At 50.2% G+C, this 27869-nt stretch overlaps 1 protein-coding gene across 1 annotated transcript; it reads left to right on the top strand.

Moving 5' to 3' along the window:
• Nucleotides 1-55: 55 nt before the first annotated feature.
• Nucleotides 56-27042, top strand: P2RX2 (purinergic receptor P2X 2). Its single transcript, XM_090062766.1, has 12 exons — nucleotides 56-270; nucleotides 5638-5773; nucleotides 9041-9112; nucleotides 9924-9999; nucleotides 10168-10264; nucleotides 10665-10745; nucleotides 11270-11408; nucleotides 20729-20859; nucleotides 21349-21439; nucleotides 22659-22724; nucleotides 22813-22890; nucleotides 26830-27042. Exons 1-12 carry the CDS (start codon nucleotides 56-58, stop codon nucleotides 27040-27042), a joined length of 1395 nt encoding a protein of 464 aa, XP_089918892.1.
• The last annotated feature ends 827 nt before the right edge of the window (nucleotides 27043-27869 follow it).

Here is a 27869-nt window from a genome sequence, read left to right as displayed (position 1 = left end):
CTGCTGATCTAGGACCGGGATACTCACAGTGATTCTCCCAGGATAATAAGCACAAATGGAAAACTCAGTATTTCCACAGAGGCTTCCCTTTCATCCTCATCCCCCAACAGAGGAGAGCACAGTGATTGGGAACACAGACAGTGTGCGCTGCTGGAAATGCTTCTGGGAGATCTGGAACTACGAGACCCCCAAGGTGATTGTAGTGAAGAACCACAACCTTGGCATCCTGTACAGGGCGATGCAGCTTCTCATCCTGATCTACTTCATCTGGTAGGTACATACTAGTGCTAAGTCGGAGAGGCATGGGGCCCCAAGGAAGTGGCAGAATGAGGCTGTACGCAGGAGTGAGAGGATACCGTCCCCAATGCCATGAGCATCCTGCTGGCCCCATGACAAAACTTGGAGATACACTGTTAGGTTTGGGGCTTACAGTGGGCACTTTGCTAACTGTGCAACTATGGAAAGCAAGGTGAGGAGAGGATTAGGAGGAACCTTATTCAAGAGAGACCAGACATAGACAAAAGCGATAGTAAGGCCAGACCTTAAACCGTAGGTGCATTAGGGCATGGGCCAGCTGGGCCCAGGCCCAGGGGCCCCTGCCTCGGTGCAGATGAAACAGGAAGCCGAGCCGGGCCAGGCATATGTGACATGGTGGGCCATGGCTGCCGGGTGCCATTTGCTGGGTACTGCTGCAGCTGGACTGAGCCATGGTGGGGTGAGGAGCTGCTCCCAGAGCTCGGTCCGTGCTGCACACGTCTGGTGGGCAGTGGCTCTAAACCCGCGGTGATGGCTCCAGGGATGGAGCCTGTGGCTGCAGGGCAGGGGGCAGGTTGTGGGGGTCATGGCCCAAGGTCCAAATTAACCTTAGTCTGTCCTGCTTTGAACTCTTAAACCAACCACACTCCACACCCAAGCCCTTTGAAAAGTGACTGTTTCTTGTGGTTTTTTGCACATAACCTTTTCTACTTCACAAACACTAGGGCTTGCAAATAAAAGAAACATAGGTTTCAGAAAATTTTTAAGAGCATTTCTCATTAAAATGTCATTTTTCTCCCCAGCAAAAACCAAATGTGGTAACAGTTTTTAATGTTAATATATAGTACTTGGTAAAATAAACCAGTATGGAGTAAAATAATATTAGATTTTGAAAAGCAGTAAAACTTTAAAACTTTACTAAAACATTTTTTGGCTTTCAACATGATTTCAACTAAAATGAAAATGCCCAGGTCATTTTTGTCAAAACAGGTTGAATATGTTCTAGCAAATACATGCACTTTTGTCTCCCTGTAACTTGTTCTTTATCTTTTTCATATATTTCTCCTTCCCCTCCTTGTCTGTAATCTATTTTTCTCAAGCTTCTTTTTCTAGGTTAAGAATTGTTCTTTCATTCAATGTCCCCCAGCTTTCCAGCTTGTGCTCTTTTCTTTCTTCTCTCTTCAGGCTCGCTTGCTTTCTCTTCCATTCCTTTCCTTTTTTCTTGTTGCAAGTTCCCATTCTTTCTGGCCTATTTCATCAGCTCTCACACATCCTTCTGCCTTCTCCAAAAAAGCAGGTGTTTGTGCCCTCACTTTTCTTCTCCTGACTCCTTACCCACAGTCACTGTCTCACTTTCTGTTGTACAAGCAAACAGCATGCCCTGCACAACAAAGCAAGTGCGTAACACACTGACTCTCCTACTATCTACCCAGACATGTTAGTCACTTTTCCTCAAATTCATGTAGGCATAGGATAGCAACATTTGAAGCAGCTGCAGGTATGGCATTTTAAGCACATAATTTAATGAGCTAATTTGCATATAACCCATGTGGATTTTGTGCAGGTAATTATGATCTCCCCTTAGAGCAGGGGTGGGTAATCATTTTGGCCCAGGGGTCACATAGGGAGTTTTGATGAGCTGTTGCAGGCCAGATCAGCACCTCCACTCCCCTCCCCACCCAACAACTCACTGACATTGCCTATGTGGGATGGTGCCGCGGGTGGGCAGGGAGCAGTTTGGGAGTAGGATGGGCAATTCATTCCATGCACATCCACTCCCTGATCACCCCTGCCCTGTGGGTGGGGAGGGAAGGGCCGCATGTGTGTGTTTCGGTGGGGCTGCCTGGGTGCTAGGTCTCAGTAGCTGGCTGGGGATGGAGGCAGGCAGGAAGCATGTGCAGCAGAGCTCACCCAGGTGGTGCAGCAGTCCATGGTGCTGCACATAGGGATGAGCCACGCTGGTTCAGGGGCAACCCACACCACACTCCCACCCCTTGCCACCAATGGCAGCTCCTGCCCCTGCCGTGCCGCTCTGGGTGGGGGGGGACGCTTCAGCCAGGCAGCTTCTGCCCCAGTGTGCAGGGCTCTGGCTCCAGCTCCCACTCACCTTCCACTTGCTCCACTTGCCCACAGGTGGAGCCGGTGGAAGGAGGCTGGGAGGAGGAGCTGCCACTGGAGCATAGGGGGATTAATGCATGGGCCAGGGGCCCCCAGATGCCTGGAGGGTGGGCATGGGGTGGGACAGAAGGGGCAGCTTGGGCCGGGCTGGGCTGGCCATGGCTGCAGGTCCCGGGGGGGGGCACAACCGCGCTGGAGCCACCAGGGGCAGGAAGCAGGGCCGGTCATAGTGCGTGGCCAGGACCTGCTGGCAGCAGGGTGGTCCCAGTGCAGCCAGGTCCCAGCCTGGCCTGGCCACGATGCTGCACATTTGCCAGGCAAGTACCACTGCAGCCAGACTCAGCTGTGGTGGGGTGAGGGGCTCAGTCCTCATCGCATGTGCCCGGTGCCACCCGGCTGCAGGGCGATGTTGTGTGGGGCCCCGGCCCTGGGCTCTGGCTCCAGCACAGACCTGGGGGTGAGGGCGGTCATAGTCCGTGCCCTGGGCCCAGGTAGCAGGCCCTGCGTCCTGCTGCAACCACTGTTCCAGTGCGCTGGGCGGGGATGGAGCCCACGGCTGTGGGGCGGCCATGGCGGGTGCCCCAGGCCATGCAGGTTGCCCCAGTCCCAGTGAATTTTAGTCCACCTCTACACTGCAGGCTTGGCCTGGGGACAGTGGGCGCTGGGTGTTGGCAGGGGCACAGTGTTGGCTGCTACAGGCTGCGTTTGCCCCATCCAGAGTGCCGTGGGGGCAGCCATGGGCCGGATCCAGTCAATTGGTGGGCCAGATCCAGCCTGTGGGCCATATTTTGCCCACCTTTGCCTTAGAGCATTAGCTTGGTGACCTTCACATACACACTGCTCAGTTAGCTGGCATAAGTCTAGCAGAGATTTCATCTAATGCAGTTTCCTTGACCCATGCCGTTCTTGATCTCTTGGCTGAATCTTCCCATAGGGGAAAGCACAGCAGTGAGTTTGTGATGCAGCTGTTGAAATACAGACTCACCAAACTCCTCTCACATAGGGACCACCAAGAAGCTATTAAAGAATAACAATTTTAACCTCTGTTGAGCTGGATGGGATTTGAACTGGAGACCTGCAGCTGCATGACTGTCTTTAACAGTGCCTTGGCATGTCCCTGGCACTAATATTGTGCTACCAGGAATTAGGTTTGCTTTCTGGAAAATATTAAGTCAAGTCAAATCAAGAGGACTAGAGCACTGGGGGGACATGACATACTTCTCAGGGGCTCATCCCACTATTTATGATAGGTGTCATGGTCTGTGAATTCGACCTCCAGGTCTAGGAGCGGAGCAGCATAGTATTTCTCCACGGTTTTCCTTCCCTCTCTGTACTGGGACTCTTCTAGGACCTGCTTTCATCTATCTGGGATCTGGCTTGGAGGACTCTGCACTCATTAGTAATGGACAGGATGGTTTCAGGCACCTGATACCTGTTTGCAGTGGCCAGGTTGAGAATTCATGGGTCCGCAAAGCAGCCCAGACAAGCACACACCTTGTCATGCTCCATCTGAAACACAGGCTGGCGATGGGGACAAGATGTCCTGTACATGCAGGGTTTGGGTTCTATTCCCACCCTGCCTGCTGTGATCTTGTACAAGATTTCAGTTACTGTGGCTGTACAATGGACCATAGTGGCATGTCAGCCCTTGGTTAACAAGGAGGACACTGAAATACACAGCTGTATTAACTGCAGTTATGGGAAGATCTGAAAATAGTACCTTGACCTCCTGCTTTGCAGGCCAGTAACACCCAACCTATACTGGGTGATGTATCATTGTGACAATATTTGGGTTCCAGGGATGGCTGTGACAACCCCTGCTGGCTATGAAACCCTCACCCTGCTTTGGCTTTATAGTATCCCCTCCCCTTCTCACCTGCCACACTTTGGTGTAACTATTAAATGTTAGAAAGGGAAGCTGCTTAAGGGTCCTAGAGCGAGACCTCAATTCTTCTGACACCCAGCAGGTCCCACCTGGACCCCACTGGTTTTAGTCCTCCTTTGAACTCCATGGGCCCTCTCAGCCCAGCTGTGCCCCTCAAGGTACTTGTAGCCTTAAGGGCGTTTCACAGTCTCCAAACCTCCCTTCAGCCATACCCATGCCTTGCAGGTGTTATAGTACTATCGCTCCTTTTTCTGGGCCTTGGCCTTCTCAGCCTCACCCATTTTTGTCTGGGCCTCCTAGCCTGGGTCTGCTGTACAGGACCTCACTTCTGGGCACCAGGTTGTATTTTGATTACTTTAGTCCTGGGCCGCCAAACCGTGTCTCTGCCCTGTTTTGGGTGCTGAGCCTGCTTTGGATCTGTCAGGGCCCCCTGGCCCTGTCTCAGCCCTGCTCTGGGCAAGGAGCCTGCTTTGGTTCTTTCTGAGCCTTCCTCTGCATCCTCCAGCGCCAGATTGCCTGTGTAGGCTCAGGCCCTCAGCGTATATACATATTAAGGCCTGCCCCCTTCTGGCCAGGTGACTCAGCAGCCATCACAGGTATGTTCATTTTGACCCTAAGGACCTGCCTGCCTGCCCTTGCTGCTGCTCAGCTACAGTTTTCAGCTCCCAGCCCCAGAGCAGCCCAGCTGTCTGTCCCCTGTGCCTACCACTGCTGGTCTTTAGCTATAACTCAGCTAGCTGCTAGCTAATTCCTTAAATGCTAGCTTTTCCTGAGCCAGCTCACCCTGCTGCAGTTTCCTCTTGGGTGTGTCTACTTGTTCATTAATGTGCTTTAGGTAATACACATTAAATCTAGTACCTCCATTGTGAGGTACTAGAAAAGTGTGCAGTAGCCTATTTTAATGCACATTAGCTAAAGAGCATATTTTTGTGATGCTTTAATGCGCATTAAAATAGGCTAATGCACATTAAAGTGCACATGTAGATATGCTGTAAGTAACAGGAGCTTTCTTGCTCCCTGTTATAGTCATCACATTAGAAGACTGTTGTGCAGTGAATGGTTGTACCACCAAGCTCATGTCCTGCCAGTGCTGTGTGTGCATGATTTGGGAATCTGTACCCTAAGCTAAAGGGATTCCTGGTATGAAGGGTCCCTCTCCTAAGAGACAGGATTTCACCTCGTCTGCAGACAAGGTTAACAGGACTACGTCATACACAAGTACCGCACGAGAAGTATATCCCCTGCTTGATTGATATATAGTCTCCCAGACCTGCGTAAGAATTGTTAACCAGACTGCCTACGTTTCTGCAGAGGCTGTGCTGAGCTCTGGTTCCCAGGATGGGGAGTGAGGGTGTTTCTAATGGCTTCTGTCTCAACAGGTATGTGTTCATGATCCAGAAGGGATACCAAGAGAGTGAGACAGGCCCCGAGAGTTCAGTCATCACCAAGGTTAAGGGCATCACCCACTCACAGGACAAGGTGTGGGATGTGGAGGAGTATGTCAAACCCCCTGAGGTGAGACTGATTCTGTCCCTTGTCTAAAACAAGGCTGTGACACTGCCCTTCCTTACCCCTTCCTCCTGACCTGAGGCCATTACGTGGCCTACACTTCCTCCCAGGAGAAACTGTGACACTGCCCTTCCCCCAAGGTAATGCTAAGATATTGCTGCACACTCCCCAAGGCCTATCCCAATGGAGACTAGATTCATAGATGCTAGGGTCGGAAGGAACCTCAAAGGATCATTGAGTCCGACCCCTTGCCAGTGGGAGGAAAAAGTGCTGACCGCAGCCAGGTGCCTGTCCAGTCTCCTCTTGAAGACACCCAGGGTAGGGGAGAGCACCACCTCCCTTGGAAGCCCAGTCCAGGTTCTGGCAACCCTAATCGTGAAGAAGTTCTTTCTGATGTCCAACCCAAATCTACTCTCTATCAGTTTGTGGCCATTGTTTCTGGTTATGCCAAGGGGTACTCTGGTAAACAGAGCATCTCCTATTCCCTGTTGCCCCTGCCCCAGTGAATTTGTATACTGGCACAAGATCCCCCTCAGCCTTCTCTTGCGGAGGCTGAAAAGGTCCAGGTCCCTCAGCCTTTCCTCATAAGGCCTTTCCTGCATGCCTCTAGTCATATTACTGGCCCTCCTCTGGACCTCTCAAGGTTGTTCACATCCTTCTTGAGTTGCGGTGCCCAGAATTAGACGCAGTCCTCTAGCTGTGGCCTGACCAGTGCCGCATAGAGGGGGAGCATCATCTCCCTGGACCTGTTCGTGATGCACCTACTAATGCATAACAAAGTGTGGTTAGCTCTGCTAATTACTTCATCACATTGACGACTCATATTCATCTTGGAGTCAACAACAACTCTGAGATCTCGTTCTGCTGCTGTGCTGCCGAGACGGTCATCTCCCAGCCGATAGGTGATTCCCTCTCCCTAGGTGCAGCACCTGGCACTTGTCCTTGTTGAACTGCATCCTGTTCTCTGCCTGCTTTTCTAACCTGTCCAGGTCTGCCTGGATTCGTCTTCCCATCAGTGTGTTTGCTTCGCCCCATAGTTTGGTGTCATTTGTGATTTTGGACAGAGTGCTTTCCATGCCCTCATCCAGGTCACTGATAAAGATATTGAACAGCAGCAGCCGAAGGACTGAGACTTGGGGGACCCCCACTGCCCACATACCGACCTGTCCAACACTACTCTCTTGGTACAGCCCATAAGCCAATTTGCCAGTCACATGACTATGTAATTGACTATGGCACAGCCATTCAATTTGTTTATAAGAAAAGGATGGGATGCCATGCCAAAAGCCTTAAAGTCCAAGTAGATGACATTTACCTTGACTCCTGCATCTAAGCATTTAGTGACCTGGTCATAGAAAAAAACAAGATTAGTCAGGCAAGATCTACCTGCTGTGAACCGGTGCTTGTTGCCCTTCAGCATTACCGGCTGGACTCCTAACAGATTTGATCTTTGATAATTTTTTCAAGGGTTTTCCCAAGGATAGAGGTGAGACTAACAGGTCCATAGTTACCCAGATCCTCCTTCTTGAAACTAACATTGGCCCTTTTCCAGTCCTCTGGGACCTCACCTGAGCACCACAAGTGCTCAAACAGTTATGCCAGTGGCTCTGCTATGACACTGGCCAATTCCTTCAGCACCTTTGGGTGGAGCACATCTGGTCCCACTGATTTAAACACATCCAGCCCCTCCAAGTGTCCCTTTACTAGGTTGGTGCTGACAGTTGGTGGGCTGGTGTTTCTCTTGCTTCTGTTAGTAATGCATTTGGGAGATTTTTCTAGATCTGAGTTCAAGAACACAGAGGCAAAAAACTCATTGAAAAGCTCTACTTTCTCCCTTCTATCTGTCACCAATTGCCCTTGTGTATCCTGTAGGGGTCCTATGCTGCCCTGCACCTTTTTTTTGCTCCCTCTATACTTGAAGAAGTACTTTTCGTTGTCCTTAATTTTTGTCGCCAGCCTAAGTTTTAATCCTGCTTTGGCCTTCCTAACTGATTCCCTGCAAGTGCAAGACAGGGAGGTATACTCCTCCTTGGTAGCTACCCCATGCTTTCACAGCCTGTATGCCCCTTTTTTTGCCCTTAGGCTTTTCTGGATTTCCCTGTTTAGCCAGGAGGGTTTTTTGGCCCCTTTGCCCACTTTTATGTGCAATGGGATTGCCTCCTTCTGCGCCTGAAGGATCGCTTCCTTGAGGAATGACCACCCTTCCTGAACCCCATTTTGACAATGCTCTTGAGCTTTAACACCTCACTAACTAATCTCCTGAGCAGACTGAAGTTAGCCTTTCAGAAGTCTAGCACTTCAGCCCTGCTGGTTACTTTTTCCACCCTTCGCCAGATAGTGAATTCAATCAATTGATGGTCACTATCCCCTAAGTTGTCTTGTACCTGAAGATCCCCTCCCAGGTCGTTCCCTGTAGCCAGCACTGCATCCAGCAAGGCATTCCCCCTAGTGGGCTCCTATTCCTCCTGCGTTAGGTGGAGGTGCTCTGTGCAGGTTAAGAACCTACGTGAGTGGGTAGATTTGGCTCACTGCTCCTCCCAGAAGATGTCAAGGTAGTTTAGGTACCCATGACAACCATGTCTCCCGACTGTACGGCCTCTGAGAGCTGTCTGGAGAATTCCAGGTCTAGCTCATCCTCCTGGTGTGGCAGTCTATAGTAGACCCCCACTACCAAGTCCCTTTCCCCTTGACCCTCTTGTATCCTGACCCACAGTACCTCAGTTTGGCCCTCCTCTGACTCCATCTTGATTATGAATGTATATTGCTCCTTAACATAGAGAGCAATACCCCACTCCCCACTTTTTCCTCATTCTATCCCGTCTGTGCAACCTATAACCTTCAATGCGTACCGCATAAGTAGGGTCCCACCAGGTTTCAGTTAGCCCAACCAAGTTGAAGTTGTTGCCTCCAAACAGGAGTGCAAATTCAACCTGCTTGTTCTCCATGCTCCGAGCCTTAGTGTAGAGACATTTAAGCCCCCCTGGTACTCCTCTGTCCTGATGTCTGTCAGGTCCCCTAGTGCTTACTTGGGCTGCATATGATATAGGAATCCCATGTATTGTCCTCTCCTCATTGTAATAGAGGAATGGTGTCCTTACTAGTTTATCAGCTGATATTTAAGGATCAGGCACTCTCCAGTGATGTGCAGGGCCCTCTTCTATGAGACCACTAATTCAAAACTTGTCAATGCCTCTCAGAGCTGGAAAATGGCTGGGAAAGCATGCAACTGGGAATCCACAAAGAGTGTTGTTTCTTTCCCTGTCTGCTTCACAGGGTGGCAGTGTGTTTAGCATCATTACACGGGTTGAAGTCACACACTCCCAGACCCTGAAGACCTGTCCTGAGGTAAGCCAGCCTGAGTCAGACAGAGTTTATAGAGGTGGTGGGTAGATGAAGGTAAACTGGTTGTAAGGGAGGGTAATGAGGAAGAGAAATAGATTAGCTAGGAGCAAGAATGGGAAATGTTTGGATCCAGTGTAGGACTGATCCAGACATTTGTCACTGGGCTGTCAGGCCATGTATTGTTGCTCTGACATTTCCCTGCCCATAGTGCTGCATTGCAGCTTGTGTTCCTGACTGATCTGCCCTGTGAATGAGCTTGTCTGTGTCTGATCCGTGGGCTGAGCATGACTGATATAACTGAGGTTGCTGGGGTAGACAAACTGAGTGGGAACACAGCAACACCATTGTAGGTAAGATGGACTGAGTTATGCTGTGGCCCCTTGACTCAGAGCTCATTGGGCCCTGTCTGCCAGCTCTTGGCTTTGCAGTGAGGGGCACAACTGAGCAAATGCCTCCCTTGTCCCTGTGCCATGTTCTGCTCTCATATGGGACAAGGCAGGCTGTGGCACATATCTCCCCCAGTTCCCTGCTGAACCTTTGTGAGTGGCTGCTGAATGGAGATCACTAAACCTTTGAGAAGGTCACACTTTGAGGGGATCACAGGATGCTGTGAGGTGGCTGAGGTGTGTAGCAGGGGGTAGCAGGGAGAGACCTGCATAAGAGCTGCTGCTGCTAGTTAATGCGGGACAAGAGTTGGAGAAGCACTGGTTATAAGGCCAAAGGGTCTGGCCCTGCACCAGAGCCCCCAAACTTTGCATGCAATGCCCCCAGTGCTTGCTCATTTCTGATCATGATCCTTTGTCTAACCCTACAGAGCATGGCAGTCCCTAATGCTACCTGCATCTCCGACAGTGACTGTATAGCTGGGAAGATGGACATGCTTGGGAATGGTGAGTCAGAAGCACCCTGTAAGCATCCAATTGCACTGGGGAGACAGAGACAGCAGCAATGCCCCAACCCCCTCCCCTCTCTCCCCACCCCCTGGCAGCCATGGGGCTAGAGGGTAGCAGGGCTTCACATTCCAAGACGATGGAAATTTCACCTGTCCATCCCTGCAGGAGAGAGGACTGGGCGCTGCATTCCGCATTACAGTGGGACTGCGAAGACCTGTGAGATCTTAGCCTGGTGCCCAGTAGAAAATGGAGGAACCATCAGGTAAAGAGGTGCCGCTGGAGGCAATGGAGTAGGTAGAGGAAACAATAGTCACCACCCTTGGGAAGCCTGAGCCAGATCCTCAGCACTTTTCATCCTCTTCCAACTACCCTTGCCTTAAGCTATACTGTGCAGCTCCACAAGAGGATATGGAGCTGGGTGGAGGCCTTTTTAGACTTGAGAGGTATGAAGCCTATTACTTTTGGAGGACAGCCACCCTCCATAGCACTGGGAATGGGTATTGTCTGCATGGGGCAGCTCCTCTACCTGATGGGAAGGGAGGTAGTGCTTCCACCATGGGGGATCTCTGTCCTGGGATGGGAGTCAGTGCTCCTCCCATTGGTGAATGAGGTGGCATATCAGACTGCCTGGAATGCTGATGCTTTTTCCCCCTTCTTGCTAGTGACTCCCTGGGGAAGATGGCTCCGGAGTTCACCATCCTGATCAAGAACAGCATTCACTTTCCCCGCTTCGGATTCTCCAAGTAAGGGTCATCTCACTAACAGGGCCTAAAGGGCAGCTGGTGCTGTCCAGCTCTGCTCCTTTTCACAATTCACAGCCCTTTCAGTGGTAGCACTTGAACTGAACAGTTCCAGCTGAATGGAACTTTCCAGGGGAATGCAGTCCTGGTCGGAGGAAGAAAGAGAACAAGGGGCACATGGTGGGGAGGGGATATTCCCTGGATGATGCTGTGTGTGTGTGGACGGGAGTGGTAGGCTTTACTAGGAGAATACAGAGAACTGGTGAATGAAGGCAGTTAGCCTGCCTCTGCCAACCTGACCCTAGTCACTGGAACTAGATTTTGCATTGCTAAGGCCCTACAGAAGAGCACAATGTAGAAATGAGTTAATAATAGCTCTGTAAGTTTGGTTGTGTGGATGGGCATGTATGTCAGTGTATGTGGTTTTTGTGAGTGCATAGGTGTATGTACCTAGGTGAGTGTTTTTGTGTTGTGCCCATAAGTGTCTGTGTGTAATACACAACAGCTTTAGGTTTGTGTCTCCTCAGAGGGAACATTAAGGATGATGAGAATGGCTACCTGAAAGGATGCACCTTCAATGAGACCTCTGACCTTTACTGCCCCATCTTTAGGCTGGGCTTCATTGTGGAGCAGGCAGGAGAGAACTTCACAGAGCTGGCTGAGAAGGTAAAGCATGCAGTTACAAGAGTGCTCCACCCGCAACAAGATGTAGTCTCTATCCTAGTCACTGTCCTGGTGGAGCTCTTTGGAGGCTGTATTTTCCCCAGTCTTGGTTCATTCTCTAATTGATTTCCCTAAAGATCACTCCACTTCAGTCCCTTTGTACATCTTCCTGGGGATGTCAACTGAAGTGCACAGAGTAGATCTCCCTTCTCTAGGGTGGGGATATTAGTATGTGCCTGTCTTGAGTTACCAGTCACACCACAGATGCCACCTGACATTTGTGCTACAAATGGGATTGCTGAAGGCTGCAAGCTTCAGTAGAGCTTTCTACCAGATATGAGAAGAGGGGTGGGCTGGCAGAATGCTCTGCACCTCACCTGTCATCTCCAGAGCCTTCCTGTCTTCTTCAAGTGACTCTGGCTTGGCAAGATCCTTTCCCCAGAAGTAAGCTCATGGTTTTTTCTTCTCTTGCTGATTCTAGACACAGCGTACTTGCTTTATGCATCCAAAGCTGTTCTGCCAGCTGTCCCTTTCTTCCACAAAGGCCACCAGAAGTCCACCGACCCAGGTGCAGGCTTATGACAGAATCTGTGTCTGCACCAGCAGCCCCTCTCTGAGGAGTCTGACCTGTCTTTTGCAAGTGCCTTGAGGAAGTACATGGCAGGGAAGTACTTGTGGAAGAATTTGTCAGCAAAAGGGAACTATCAGAGCAGTGAATGTAGGTGAAGGGGAGAATCACACACACACAGCTTTCATGCAGGTTGCAATCTGACTTCTTTTCAGGAGTTGTCCAATCTTTATTTTTGTCCCTCTAGTACAGCTTTTAGTCTGCTCTAGTGGGTGTGGAGGACCACGATTCTCTGATCAGTCTTCATCTTCTTTTTGTTATAAGGGATGAGATTAGATTATAACTCCTTATAAATGATTAACAATAAACAATAACTCTTAAGACTATTCACATAGCTACACCAGCTTAACAATATATACATACATACGAGACATGAATATCTAAAGGTCAAGTCTCTGAAGGTCTTCTCAGTCTTTCTGACCTTGTTCTAACTCAGGGGTGGGCTAAGTGATGGATTCAGCCAGTGGCCAGACTCCATTTCCCAGCAACCCCGCCTGTGTTGCTGGGGCTGGTTTCCAAGGAGACCCCAGTAGCTGTGACAGCAGGGGCCAGAGTTTCCCTGGAGACCAGTCCTAGCACCAGTCCTAGCAATGCTGCAGAGCATGCAGCTAGGTGGGGAGCTGCTCCAGGACTGGGGCTGGGATCTTGCAGTGGTGACAGTGTGGTCTGGAGCTGGGGCAGACCTGCGATCTGCTGCCTGCAGGAACCTGCCTGGGGTGTGCAGGCAGTGGATCACAGCTTTGCCACAGCTCCAGACCACACTATCATCACTGCAAGATCCCAGCCCCAGAGCAGCTCACCACCCAGCTGCACACCCTGCCAGTGCTGCTGGGGTCAGTCTTCATGGAAACCCTGGCCCTTTGTTGCCAAGGTGTCACTGCTCTTGGGATCTCCATGGAAACCAGCCACAGTGACGCAGACAGGGGCTACTGGGAAATGGAGTCCACTATGGGCTGCACTTTGCCACCCCTGTTCTAACTTCTGTAGGGCTCCATTTCTAACTGAGCTTTCCTGCAGACTTCCTCTTGCTAAAGAATCTAGAGCAGGCTTGTCCAACATACGGCCCGCGGGCCGCCAGGCAGCCCTCCAAGCTGTTTTCTGAGGCCCGAGGTGCTGTGACGGGAAACGGAAGTAAGCACTGTACTTTCATTTCGGGGTGGGGGTGTGATGTGATACCGCTTCCTGTGAGGTCCTTGAATATGGCTCGCCAGCCCACTGGGTGATAAAAAGTTCATGATCTGGCCCCACTTTCAAAAAGGTTGGACACCCCTGATCTAGAGCATTGCTTAGTGTCTGTATACCTTGCCATAAATGCAACAGGCCTCTGGTGTCCTCCTGGCTGTGTTTAAATGAGTACTGCACCCAGACCATACGCAGATGCACCCGTTGTGACTACTGTTGGGTAGTTTACTGAATACTGTGCCAAAACAAGTGGTGATGCCAGCAGTCCCTTGATTGTGTATTGAATGCTGTTTGTTGTACATTGCCATTTACCTCCAGGCCACATACTGTGTCCATTAAAGAAGTTTCTTAATAGTTTTGTTAGCTGGACTAAGTTCAGTAAAAAAATTCCAAACTGGTTGGTCATATCCAGGTATGACAGGAGTGTCTTATGGCAGGAATGTCACTGTAGCAGGGAGCCAAAGGCCCTTGTTTCTTAAAGGGGAAGTGTCACCAGGCTAGCCTTGCTGTGTAGGCAGGTGGCTGAGCCAAGGCTAGCTGCACCGTGATGAGCTGGATGAGTGGTACAGATTTCCAGGTAGCCAGAAGATAAAGGCTGCAAGCAGTGGGAAGGGGCAGGATGTCTATTAAGTAAAAGGAGAAACTCCTGTGATTGGTTAGGGAGTCAGCGGCAGAGCTCCATGGCATATAAACCCAGTACCTGGAGTAAAGGCAGGCAGTCTGGCCCAGTGTGTTTCAGGGAATGGAGCTCGTGGGAGAGATTGCTACAGGAGACATCCTGGCAGGCACTAAACCGCCTTCAGAAGTGAAAGCTCCAAGGGAAGGAGGGCTGGCCAGATGACTTTTCCCCAGAATGGGAGAGGTTTCTGTTGAAAAGCAGTTACTTGTATGTTTGTTGCAATTAATTTTACAAGAGGACCAAGCGTAGCTGGAAGGGGCATGCCAGAGTTGGATCCTGGCGGGGGCAGGGGATTGAGATAGGGAGACAGAGACAAGAGGAAGTTAAAGCGAGGTTTAAGGCCTGAACAGGAGAGTAGGTATAGGTGGCCTCAGGCTGAGGAAGGCTGGGGGCTGAGCTCTGAGGGGGCAACAAGGGCCAGGCGGTAGGTTATGATAAGGCTGGGACTGAGGAGCCAGGCCAGTGCAAGGGAACCCAGACTGAGGAGTCCATAGATAGAGTAACCAGTGGGCCAAAGTCAAAACGGCCAAAGCCTGTACAAGCCAGTGTCAGAAAATCAGTGATAGCTGCATGGCTGTAGGGGAGGATGGAGGCCATTTATGAACACTGCTCATAAGGTGCCTGGTGTTCTAGCACACTAATAGGGCCAGAAGGGCTGCCCAAGTGGCAAATTTGCAGTGGGTTGCATCAAGTCTGGCTCTTGGGGCAGCCTCCCAAACCCTTTGAGCAACACCAAGGTGTGGCAGGAAAAATAACAGGGAATGGCACCCCAAGGAGTCAGAGTGTGCAGGAGCCACATGTCAACCAGGGAGTGCCACAGCACCACTGGAGCACGGGTCCTGTCACAGTCACATAATACCCTTTTTATCAGGACCTGGCTGAATTTCATTTTTGCTAACAATATGTCCAATAGCTTCTGTGTATTCCTTTCCTTCTTCCCAAATTCACTTTTCTCCTTCAAAGTGAGACCAGATTGTTGGAAATGTCTCAAGACAACATATAGATGTTCATCATAATCCTTTTGGTTTTTGCCATGTGCCAACACATCACCTGTGTAGCAAAGGATGACAAGCAAACCCGTCACAATCTGAGATAATCTTTTTTCGAAATGTTCTGACGCTTCTGATATGCTTAAAGCAGGGCCGGGCAATTGTTTGGGCAGAGGGCTGCTTACTGAGTTTTGGCAAGCTCTTGAGGGCCTAACAACAGGCAGCTGGGGGCAGATAAATATTCATTTTCTAAATTGTTTAGGGGCCCCATGGGCTGGATAGAATGGCCTGGCAGGCTGCTTCCTCTCTGTGAGCTGCATTTTGCTCACCCCTGGCTTAAAGGAAGCTAGTTGAAACAGTATCTTCTGAATGGGGTAATGTATATAGTTTAATGGCCAAGATCCTTTAAAAAGAGTGATTTGTCAAAAACCTGCTGCAGCAATTTTGAGAGTTGATTTCTAACAACTGGGCCAATGTCTGTTTTACTCTGCACATATTTTTGTTAAGTAAGATCCACAGAAATGCAAATTTTTCTACTGGATTTAGGTACTATAACTATCCTTGTATACCAGTCTGCGGTATACAAGGATATATTAGATATATCATCTATTCCTCTATTTGGGAAATAACTCCTAATTTTTCTATTCTCTTTAATTTTTCCTTGGCTTTCTTTTGCAAAAGAATGGGGATTCATCGAAGAGCTATCAGAGCAAATTTTTCCAAATTTTCTCTTATGGGAGGAATGTCACATAAATGCTTTTGTGTTGCTACCAATTTAACTATATGTTCCCCTGTCCATTTCCCCAAACCTGTGAAGACCTGAAGATACATCTCTTGTATAGTTAATCTTTTGCTGCTAATAGAGTCCAATTTCTCTACCAAGCATAGTCCTTGTATTGTTGGCAATCCCACTAGGGGAACTGTTACCATTTGTATTGCATAGATGGGTTTGTAGCAGAATTTTTCCATTTCTGGTTCTGAATTAAGTTCTGGGTCCCCATGTCATAGTAGTTTCATAGTTGGTAGGGTCAGAAGGGACCTGAGCAGATCATCAAGTCTGACCCCCTGCCCTGGGAAGGAAAGGCTGCTGGAGTCAAATGACCCCAGCTAGGTATCTATCTAGCCTCCTTTTCAAGACCCCCAGGATAGGAGCGAGCACCACTTCCCTTGGAAGTTGGTTCCAGATCCTAGCCGCCCTGACCGTGAAGTAGTGCTTCCTGATGTCTAGCCTGAACCTACTCTCTATCAACTTATGGCTGTTATTCCTTGTTACTCCTAGTAGTGCTCGGGGGAACAAGGACTCCCCCAGTGCCTGCTGGTCCCCCCTGACTAGTTTGTAACAGGCCACTAGATCCCCCCTCAGCCTTCTCTTCTGGAGACTGAACAGGTTCAGGTCTTGTAGCCTCTCCCCGTAGGGCCTGCCCTGCTGCCCCCTGATCATGCAAGTGGCCCTCCTCTGGACCCTCTCCATGCTGTCCACATCCCTCTTGAAGTGCGGCGCCCAGAACTGGACGCAGTACTCCAGCTGCAGCCTGACCAGTGCCGCATAGAGGGGGAGGATCACCTCCTTGGCCCTGCTTGAGATGCATCTGTGGATGCATGACAAGGTATGGTTGGCCTTCCTGACTGCCTCCCCACATTGGTGGCCCATGTTCATCTTGGCATCAATGATGACTCCAAGATCCTTTTCTTTCTCTGCACTGATGAAAAGGGAGTACCCCAGCCTGTAGCTATGGTGCCAGTTGTTCCTTCCCAGGTGTGGCACCCTGCACTTGTCAGTGTCGAATCCCATCCTGTTCTCATCCGCCCACCGCTGTAACCTGTCTAGGTCCGATTGCAGCCTATTCCTCCCTTCTAGCATGCCCACATTCCCCCACATCTTAGTGTCATCAGCAAATTTGAACAGGGTGCTTTTTACCCCCTTGTCCACATTGCTGATGAAGATGTTGAACAGTGCGGGCCCAAGGACCGAGCCCTGGGGGTCCCCACTGCCCACATCCCTCCAGGTCGAAAATGACCCATTCACCACCACTCTCTGGGTGCGGCCCTCCAGCCAGGTGGTGACCCATTTGACTGTGTGGGTGTTGACACCACAGTCCCCCAGTTTTTTAATGAGAACGGGGTGAGAGACCGTGTCAAAGGCCTTCCGAAAGTCCAGGAAGACTATGTCCACTGCTACCCCTGCATCTAAGGATTTGGTGATCTGATCATAGAAGGCCACCAGGTTGGTCTGATGGGACCTGCCACTGATGAACCCGTGTTGGTTGCCCCTAAGCATGAAATCCCCTGCTGGCCCCGGCTGGATGTGTGCCGGCATAATTTTCTCGAACAGCTTGCCTAGGATTGAGGTAAGACTAACTGGCCTATAGTTTCCCGGGTCCTCCTTCTTACCCTTTTTGAAGATGGGAACCATGCTGGCTCTCTTCCAGTCCTCTGGCACCACACCAGAGCACCACAAGTGCTTGTAAAGCCATGCCAGGGGTCCTGCAATGACCTCAGCCAATTCCTTTAGTACTCTAGGTTGGAGATCTGGACCAGCTGACTTGAATACATCCAGTCCCTCCAGAAGCTCCCTAACTAGTTCCTCACTAGCCCTTGGCCTAGTTGTGCCTCACCTGGGCCTGAGGGTGACCCGGTGGGGGGGCTGTTCCGGTCCCTGCTTAGGAAGACGGAGGCAAAGAAATCGTTAAATATGTTGGCTTTATCGTCTGGTGTGACAACCAAATTTTCTAGCGTGTCCTGCAGGGGCCCCACATTACCCGGAACCTTTTTTTTACCCCCTATATATTTAAAGAAGGACTTCTTATTGTCCTTGATCCAGGAAGCTAGTCCCAGTCCCACCTCTGCCTTGGCCTTCCTGACCACCCCCTGCATCTCCGAGCAACCACAGTATAGTCCTCCCTGGTGATGTCCCCTCATTTCCATTGGGTGTACGCCTCCCCTTTAGCTAGGAGACATTTCCAGATGCTTTTGGTGAGCTATGGGGGCTTGTGTGCCCTTCTGCTCCCTTTGATCCTCGTTGGGATGACCTCACTTTGGGCTTGGAGGATCGTCCCCTTATGGAGCGACCACTCTCCTTGGACACCTGGCTCCCCTCCCCTCTGGGACCTCAGTGCTTCCCTGACTATTCTCCTTAGCTCATTGAAGTCCACCCTCCTGAAACCTAGGGCTGCTGCCTTGCTGCAGGCCTTTGCCACCTTGTGCTGGATGGTAAATTCCAGCAGGCGATGATCACTGTCGCCCAGGTGGTCGAGCACCTGCAGCCCCCTCACCAGGTCATCACCCATGGCCAACACCAGGTCCAACAAGGCGTCTCCCCTGGTGGGGCTGTGCACCTCCTGGGTTACATAGACACAGCTTTAAATGCCTTTTCTACATACCTCAAGGTACCAGGCAGCTAGTGCATGCTGAGAAGGTAGGGTGGATGGAGCATCCCACAGGAGGATGGGGGTGAGGGGGGGATCCTCAGCATCTCAGTGGCGGACCCGGAAGTGGACCAGAAGCACTTTTGGTCCATTTCTGGGTCTGCTGTCAAGCATGCAGGGAACTGCCCCCTCCCCCAGCTTGGCGACTTGTGCCTCCTGGGTTTGGTGGTGGGGTACCTGAGGTCCCCCTGCAGCTGATTGCTGAGCTGGGGAGGTGTGGGGAGGGTCGCCCCTGTGTGTTCAGTGGTGGACCTGGAAGTAGACTGGAAGTATTTCTGGTCCACTTCCGGGTCCACTGCTGCGGATGTGGGGGGCCCCCCTGTGCTTCTGTAGGGCACTCCATCTGCCCCACCATCTCAGCATTCATGAGCTGTGGTGGTACCTTGAGGTATGCAGAAAAAACATCTAAAGCCGCATCTGTGGCCAAATCAGCTTTGAATCTTCAGATTCAGATTTGGCTGAATTGAATTTGAGCAGTGATCTGAATCAAATCAAATCACTGTCCTTTGAATCGGGCCGAATGTGAATTAAATATGGCCCGCTTCGCACACCCCTAGTAAGCATTGCTGTCTACACGTGCTGACCCTTACTGAGCACTAATTTCCTCTACTCGGCAGTTAATTTGCTACCTGCAAATGCAAGTAGCAAATTAACTGCCAAGTAATTACTGTGCAGTACAGCACATGTAGACAGCCAATGGGGAGCAAATTTGCTCCTGGTCAGCTGGGCAATGGGAGGCAGAAGACTGCTCCCTGCCCCCAGAAGCTGCCTGCTGCTAGGGTGGACTCTGCCACCAGAGCTCAGGCAGGGACGATGTCCCCCTGCCCTGGCAGCAGGAAGCTCCCAGCCCCAGCTCAGTGATCATGGAGCAGGGGCTGGGAGATTGTTCCCAGGAGGCTGCATGGCGAAGTCTGCATGTGCCGTCTGGAGGTGGCTGGGGACTGTCCTGTTTCGGGCGGTCTCCACCCAGCTCTGGCCTGCACATGCAGACTTCCCCACACAGCCTGGGGCTGGCTGGGAACTGTGCTAGCTGCTTGTCTTCCCACAGTCAAACTTCTCTAGTAGAGCCATCTGTGTTATGGCTTCCAAGGTTGCATTAGGGTTTTAACCTGTTTCCTACCCACTGCAATGCATCTGTCTTCTTGACGTTTGGGGACTCCGCTCTCCATCTTAGAAAGAGAGATTGGCCTTCCTGATACCTCTTAGTGCAAGAGAGAGAGAGGCACATGCAGTCATAACATGGGTAGTAATCTGGTTTCACTGCAGGGGCTGTTCAACCTTTATTACTATCCCTCTAGCACATCCTCTGGTCCTCTCCAGTGCGTGTGGAGGATCAGGACTCTTTGATCTCTCCACAGTAACATCCCTTGGCATAGCAGGGCTGTAGAGGGAGTGCTTCCCCCCCGGCCCTGCTCCACATGACAGAGTACGATGGTGCTCAGGACAAAGTGTAGAGATGGATTATTGCCTCCTACTGTCCCACTGCTTGTGAGTTTGGGGGATAGCAGCAGCCCACAGTGAGGGCTGTGAGCAAGCAAGTTCATATTTGGATCCTGGCCTGACTCTTTCAAAGCTGTTGCCTCCTCTTTCCTTAGGTAGAGGAGCTCAGCTGCCCTCCAGTGGCCCAAAGCCAGGTGCCTCCCCCACCCATCTCAGCATCAGCAGGGACGTTCCATGCTACCAGGCCTGCTTCCTGGCTCTTTTGGGAAACTTCTCATGTAACGAAAAGCCGGATTTGATGTTTGTGGGACATCAGTGGACACTACGGCAACCAGGAGGCCTACTGTTTACAAGCACTCTTCCTGTACTAGTAGCTAGTTAGCTCTTAATCACTCTCCTTGCCTAGTCAGTGTGTGCTCTTTTCTCCTGTGGGAGGTAGCGCAGTATCAAATGCTGTCCTGAAAGCAAGATTCACTTCTTACCTCCATCTGCCAGCAACATCCACGGTGGGAGGTACCTTGATTCTATGTTTTTTCCCCAGAAGGTTGGTAGCCCCTGGATACTGTTGCTTTGGAGATGGGGAGGCTAGCAACTGGACTGCAATCTGGCATAGCTGCTCTTTTCTCCCCTTGGACCATGGCATGTACGTACAGTGGTATCAGATGGGGGCTCTGCCAATCATCTAAATCCCTTGTGTCTGGACACTAACTGGTAGGCCACTCACTACTGCTGTTTTCCCTGGACCTCTTTCCTTCCTTAAGACACTGACTGTTTCCCACCCCCACAGATGTTCCTGCTTTTGGATTTCTCTTGGACAAGGGGTGCTGACCAATCCCCAGCTCCAGAGCATGCCTGGGGCGGTATACAGATCAGGGGTGGTTTACAGCAAAGTTAGCAGATTTGGTGGTGAAGCTGCCCACATGTGGCTGGTGTCATGAGGGTACTGTGCTAAGTCTCTCTGCTTTCACTCTCTTCTTCAGGGTGGTGTCATCGGGGTGATCATAAATTGGAACTGCAACCTGGACCTGCCTGACTCGGCATGTAACCCCAGATACTCCTTCCAGAGACTTGATCCAAAAAGGATTCAGGAATCTTCTGGCTACAACTACAGGTGATATGAGCATACCTCTGGAGCAAAAGGGAAAGGAAAGGGTGGGTTGTTTTTTTTTTACCTCTTTTAGAGTCCCTGGAGGTTCTCACAGCTTGGTCTGCGCTAGTGGGGGTGGAAGAGGCTTGGGGTACATCCAGCCCTGCATGCAGGTTGCTGTTTCCAGAACCCCCATTTTTGAAATACTGGATCTGCCCCAGTCCCCATCCAAGCCATTTCATACAAATCCATTATTAGAAAAACTACACAGTCAATCCTGACAATCATAAGCCATACCACCCTAACTTGCTACAGGTAAGGCAGGGGGATCATAGTGGCCAGTATCCTACCACTGCCAAGGTTGTCAAAATATTCTTGAGAGAGCCAAAGAAGAGGGCCATGGTCTTTGTGACAGAGGAAGGCAAACTCCCTCCCAGAGTCTCTACTAATCTGACCACAGAGTGAAATTCCTTGCAGGCAGGGAAATTCTCATTTCCCCTCTTTCCTTTTCAGGTTTGCCAAGTATTTCAACTGTAATGGGACAAACACACGGATCCTGATCAAGGCGTATGGGATCCGCATTGATGTCATTGTACATGGCCAGGTAGGCGTTGGAGGGTTTTTGGCCTCTGCCTCCTTGGTGTACAGAGTGGCTGATGGGAACTTGGTGTACTGTAACCCACTGCTTCTGCTAGGCATTATAAAAGTAATGCCACTGGCTCCACCAATAAAAAGCAACAACACCTAGGAGCCTGGAGAACTCCTCTGCAGCAGAGCTGGTGCAAGCACAGCTTAGTGATCTAGGTGCTGCTTGCAAAACATCTTGGACTCTCCATGCTGAAGGGTCTCAGCTGAAGGGACTTAGCCCAGCCACTTGCTGGTGAAAGGTTTTGCTTGAAGTTTGCTGCAGCTCTACCTGTTCCACCACATGTTGATCTGTAGCTGGAGGATGGTAGAGTTTGTTCAGGAGTGCTCTGCACCATTTGTGCTTTATACTGCCCCAGGGCAGCTGCATTTCTATGCTGCTACCTGCCTGCAATGTACTAAGGGGATATGGAACATTATGGAGTCTCAGCAGTGGCTCCACACCTGGGGCAAAGGAAAGAAGTCTAACAGATTTACTCCAACCCTGACTAACCCACTCCTCACTTTTGAGGGAAAGCCCCCAAATCTTCACTTTGAAGCCTAATATTCTGCTGCCTTAGGCTTAAGCAGTGGGTTATGGGATGCCTGTGGGTGAAGTTGTGTCTGAAGTTGGGGCCTGGCTGCTCACATGAGCCACGGTCTTGGTAGATGTCTTACACAAAGATATGCAAGTGCCTCAGCTGTTGTTCACTTCAGACTCCAAAGCTGCTGGCCTGCAGACTGTTTCCCTGCATATGGGCCTGGGCTTAGTGTCTCAGTACTGAATCTTGAGGGACTTTCATATCATTATCCACAAACCACACCAATGTGGTAAAATATTCCTGTGTGACTTCTGAGCCCGTAAACCCCATGGAGCAGTCTAGGGCTCCAGGACCTCCATAAGCTCAGCCTCTGCAGTATCTTTTTCAAGCCATCAGGAAAATGGAAGAAGAGAACCCATCCCAATTCTCCCCCTAAGCTCCTGTAATTGCAGGGACCCTGCCTGCCCTGCCCTCACCTCTGTAGTAGACTTGGTGCTACAGGGACCCTGTCCAGAACCCTTCCTTCACACTGGGCCTGACATTTCAGGGCTCATGAGATACTTGGCAAGGTTGAATTTCTGAGAGTCACTGGTCCTTGTAAATGAGGGGTGCAGGAACTGAGGAGTGAATTCTGACTTGGGATGTCTTGCTGCCTAGGCAGGAAAGTTCAGCCTGATCCCTACAATCATTAATCTGGCCACGGCACTGACCTCTGTGGGAGTGGTGAGTATCTATCCACTTTGCAGTCTGTGGACCAGTTGACTGGTGCTCACTCCCTTGAGCACTAACACCCCATCATCTTGTTCCCTAGGGTTCTTTCCTTTGCGACTGGATCTTATTGACCTTCATGAACAAGAACAAGGTGTACAGCACTAGGAAATTTGACCAGGTATCTGCCCATTTATCACTCCTTTGTTATAGACCATGCCCTGCTCCATCCTGACCCTGCAAGGTTACTGCTGTTACTCCCATTTACAGGCATACAGAGGGGATGGGACTTGTCCACATCACCCACTAAGGTAGCAGAACTGGAAGTAGAACCCGGGAATTCCAGCACCTTGCTGTCCTCCTGACCCCATTGCCAGATCTCTGGGCTCCCTGTTTGGGAAAATGCAGTGTGGGAGGAAATGAACCTCCCAGGGACCCACCTGTACTGTCATTCTTGAAGTAAAGGTGGTATTAGGGTTATTCCCTCAGCAGTTCTGAGGACATCCTCCAAGTGAAGCACATCAGTAGAGCTGAGTGAGTCACCCCAAGGGCCTTTCCCTCCTCCAGCTCCATGTGCCTGTGCCTTGGCAAGAGTCTATTGAAAATCCCCAGACACTGACTGCTCCATCTCTTTTCTCTCTGGCCAGATTTCTCAGTGTTGGGATGGAAACTCAGTGCCAGAATCCAGTATCAAGAATTGTTCCACACAGGACTTTTCACTGGGTGACCCCAATGGCCCCATTCAGTTCTGAGGGCCTACCTCTCGTCCCATCCTGCTGCTCCAACTGGACTAGGCATTACACATGTGGCCAGTAGGCAAGTTGTGTCTACCCTGTAAGAGTTAGTGCTTGGCTGCCCACAAAGCTAATGCGGGGGAGGGCGGGGGGGAGGTATGGATGGAGCAGGAGACCTTCCCCCCACCAGCTTTCATTCTATAGGTATCAGAGCTTCTAGACAGCTTCTGCCTGTGCAGTAACCTGGACGTCTCTCAAAGGGCTGGTGGCTGAGTGAGCCCAGGTGCATGGGACTAGGATGTTTGTATCTTCCACCGAGGAATTCCCTAACTCTTCCCACTCATCCTAAAATCTCTGCACACACCCTGAGGTACTGTCAGCTACAGCTAGCACATACTAAGGAAAAGAATATTTAAGGGCATGTGCAGAGTCATCCATTCTCTGCCTCTCCAGCATCCCCCCTCCGGTCTGTTAACACCTGCCACTTAGCCTATTAGATACATTCATAGCATATGAGCTGCAGGTATCAGGAGCCCAGTAATGTTTGCAGAAGATATTGTTTCCTTCTCCTCCCTGGCCAACTCTAGTTCTTCCTCTCCCAGAGGATATATCCACTTTTAGGTCCTACCTGCTGAGGAGGAAGGGAAACAGCAATTATCACATGGTGGTCACTGTCCTCTCTTGGGGGATTGCTAATTCCCTTCTACTCCCTTACAAAGGGAATCCCCTCTGCTCTTCTTCTCTGGGCGCCTCTTTCCCCCATGGTCTCAACCCACTTTAATACTGTTCTTTCAGTCTGCTCACACTGTTTAAAAAAAACCACCTTCTTTCTTCTCCCTCAGTTACAGCACTCCCAGGACCCTGCCAGGCTTATTTGTGATCTCCGACAAAGACACACACTTAAGACAGTTCTGTCACAGAATGATCAGCATGCAGCTTTCTCTCCAGGACTGAAACAGTAACAGTGTTGATAGACTTCAGTAGGCTCTGGCATTAATACCCCATGGAGATAATCAGGACGCTCTACTTCTTTGGTTGCTGTTTCAGGCTCTCTACAGACCACTGTCAGTCACACCTGGGTGCTTTGAAGAGCTGTGTCACAATGGGAAAGAGACAGTGCTAAACCAGTCCCATGGGACAATTTTGCATAGGAAGGAGGGAGGGGCCTTCAGCAACTTTGACAGGACATGCTGAAGGAACCCTTTGTCTTTGCAAACCATGCCTTGACAGCTGTATCCAACTGGGAAGCATAGCAAGAGTCTTGGCATGCAATGGCAAAGTGGTCAAGCAATAGATATGAGAGGACAATGCATTAGAACATTTGGGGCCAGTTGCAGGGAAGCATATGCCAATTGCTTCAAGGGCTTTATGACAAAGTTGGCAGAACTTCTTAACAACTGGACAGGGACTCCTAGTCATTTGATTATAGTTGCTTTTAAAAGTAAACATTGCCATGTCTCCTAATTGGCTTGGTAATGGGTGCATGGCAGCCATGCAGACAGTTACTGTCACCAGCTCTGCTCTTCAGCCTGACACCATCTCCTAACTTGAAAAGTGGAGAGAACTTCTTCACAAATATTGTAATGGCCCCTCTCTCAACCCTGCTTGGGAGTCTCAACAAGAGACTCCTTGTCCAGGGGTCTGCTCCTCCATCTCTGGTATTTTTCCCATCTCCAGTTACTCTTTCACCATCCTCCACCTCCACTCAGCATGGTGTTCTAGCCAGCACTGCTGGTGCAACTAAGAGCTTCACAGGCCATGTTCACTAAATCAATTAGAAAGAGCCATTTGGAAGTAACTGAGTAAGTGCAAGGAGTATGTTTCTGAGCATAATTGGATTTTCTGGCTCTCCTGTTTCTGCAGAAAATCCTAGAGCATTATCAGTTTCTCACCAGTTTTTTTCTGGCCCCAACACCCTGTTTGAAGCGTGCACCAAACACAGCAGCTTAGATCCAACAGGCTGTTTGGGCATCTGCAACTTGGAACCAGGATGTGGGTTTCAAGAGGGCTGGCCCCCTCCAAAAACAGTCATTGCCCAGGGGTGGGGGAGGCTCACAGCTGAGTTGAGAAGGGGTCGTACACCAGTTGCAGATGTGAGATGGGAAACAGAAAGGAAGGCTAAGGAGAGGGCCTTTCACCTGTTCAGAGGTTCGGGGCACTGGAGAGCAAGCAGATAAGGGCTTTGTACCAAAGAGCTACTTGTGGCTGCTCAGAATAAACACCCCCGAGAAGGGCAGGAGCAGCAGCCAAGTAACCACAGAGAAGCTTACCAGGGGAGCATTTTAGCAAAGTGGCACGTTTGAGCTAAAACCAAGCCAAGAAACCACTTGCTTTGCCATGCTCTTAACTGTATCCCCCACCACATATGCTTTCTGGCAATGGTAATAAATGTTAAGAGCTCACTAGTGTCTGTGGAGGAGGTAGAGGAACCTCAGCACCTACATTCCCTTGGTATCAGGGAGGACTTGTGGACAAGGCCCCAGTAGTTAGGGCTTTAGGACCTCCTTAAACTGCCTCAGAAGCTGCTAGGTGCTAGCGCCAGCTGAGAGGAAGTAGGATAGGGCAGCATGCTCCCTGTATGTAGTTCAGTTTTGCCCCAAGTCCCCTCATGCCAGGTACTCAGGATTTAAGGGAAACATCACAAGGCTTGGAATAGAAATATGAAATCTGGCAACACTGGGTGCAGCCCTCTGCAACCCAGCTTTCTTTCACCCAAACCACAAAAGTCTCATGCCCCCACAAGCAGGAGTAGGGCAGCCGTCTTTGTTGCTGCTTATGCTAGTATCTGGACAACTCCCAGGAACCCAGGAACAAAGCCAGGAGCAGCCCCTTGCCCTCCTAGAACTGCCATCTGCATAACCCGTCTGCCTGGGCAGACGGATATGACCACGCCAGCCCCAGCCATGGGCAAGTGAAATGGCAGTATTAGTCCAGCTGCCTGTACTGCTAAGCAGGCATTCCTAGCCTGGCTCCCACTCCCGGAACGTGCTGGTCTGCAGCGCAAACGGACATGATCTGAGCTGTCAGTCCCTCAGACTGCATTATCTGACATGACAGAGACAGTGGGGAGCTAATGAGCTAACAGGGATGATTTAATCCTTGAGGAGCTTGTAAGATGAACCCCTCACCCCAGCCAGTGAAGGGCTTCTCTCCCCTATTTCCCAGAACAGAGCTGCCAGTTCCTCCCAGTAGGGCTGGGCAGATGATGTACTAATTCAATTCTATTGCTCTGTGATCCTATTAGAGTCAAATTTCTCTGCACCTTTAGAACAGCTCAAGTTCTCTAATTCCTTCCTGGGGAGATGAGGAGCTGCACTGGGCATTTTGCCCAGTGCAGACACAACATCCTGCCCCTTCCCACACCACTAATTCCCTTTTATTTACAGGGTCCCATCCTGCAGCCACTGACAGTGAGGGGATCATGCACAAGTTGCCAGGCAAAGGCCCCACCATTGACTTCCACCTGTTTCTTGTTCACTGCAGACCCTCCAGGCAGGTCCAGCCTGCTTTCCACTGCCACTTGGGCAGGGCCTTGCGTTAGCAGGCAGCAGGGAGGCATAACTGGAACCATGACAGAAGATAAGGCAATAATGACTTAGTGATATAGACTAAAAGCTAAGATGATTGTTTGGGGTGGATTTTAAGTGGAAAATCAAAACAAAAGCTTTCATTAACCAAAAGCCAGGCAAAAGTTGACTGTAAATACATTGGGATTACCTAAATTCTTCAGCTGTTTGGTGTAAGAGTTTGCTGGGCTACAATACTGTATTATCCCGAACCTGCTGGAGCCTCAATTCTCTTTAAAAACTGACCAATAAGATACAAGCAAAATATTCCAAGTTGCTGTCAGTTTCCTTATTGGCTGGCAAATACTTCTTCCCTAACTCTAATGATTTGTGTGTTGCCGACCTGAGACAGAACTGTGGCTTGCTTTAGTGCCCTGTTGCTGCTCCATCCCTGAATTATGAAATGCATGCTGCAAAGTAAGAGGACTTTAGTCACCTCCCAATGATGTAAAAGAAAGTTGGCAACTGACATCATGGGAAGTTCAACTATGGTGTAAAGCAAGGGATGACACTCTACACCCCAGGGGCCAATTCCAGCCTGGAAACCATTTGTATCCAGTCCACAAAACTGGGACACTGTTGGCAAGTCAGCAGCGGGAGGAGAGTGGCAAGGGCAGCAATGTGCTGGGGAGGAGGACCTAATCCATTAAATTCAGGCTACTGTTCCTATAAGGTCACCAACCCCTGCCATAAAGACCAGATCATAAGACAGTGGGAATATAATAGTGATGATAAAACTGCTAGAATAAACTATCAAGGGAAGTGATGGATTTTCTACCTCTTTGGGTATTCAGATCAAAGTGGATGGCTTTCTGGAAGATAAATTGTGTTTGGCTACAGCATCTTGTTCTCAACTGAGG

Source organism: Crocodylus siamensis, chromosome 9 (genome assembly GCF_052110815.1).
Source record: "Crocodylus siamensis isolate JL-2025a chromosome 9, ASM5211081v1, whole genome shotgun sequence".
NCBI classification, from domain to species: Eukaryota; Metazoa; Chordata; order Crocodylia; family Crocodylidae; genus Crocodylus; species Crocodylus siamensis.
This window is presented reverse-complemented; position numbering and strand designations above follow the sequence as displayed.

Excerpts from the sequence above, each read along its gene's own strand:
- P2RX2 (XM_090062766.1), top strand. The coding sequence starts at position 56 with ATGGAAAACTCAGTATTTCCACAGAGGCTTCCCTTTCATCCTCATCCC. Across the intron at positions 10,000-10,167 it reads GATGGACATGCTTGGGAATG|GAGAGAGGACTGGGCGCTGC; the intron begins GTGAGTCAGAAG and ends CCATCCCTGCAG. Across the intron at positions 21,440-22,658 it reads ATGTCATTGTACATGGCCAG|GCAGGAAAGTTCAGCCTGAT; the intron begins GTAGGCGTTGGA and ends CTTGCTGCCTAG.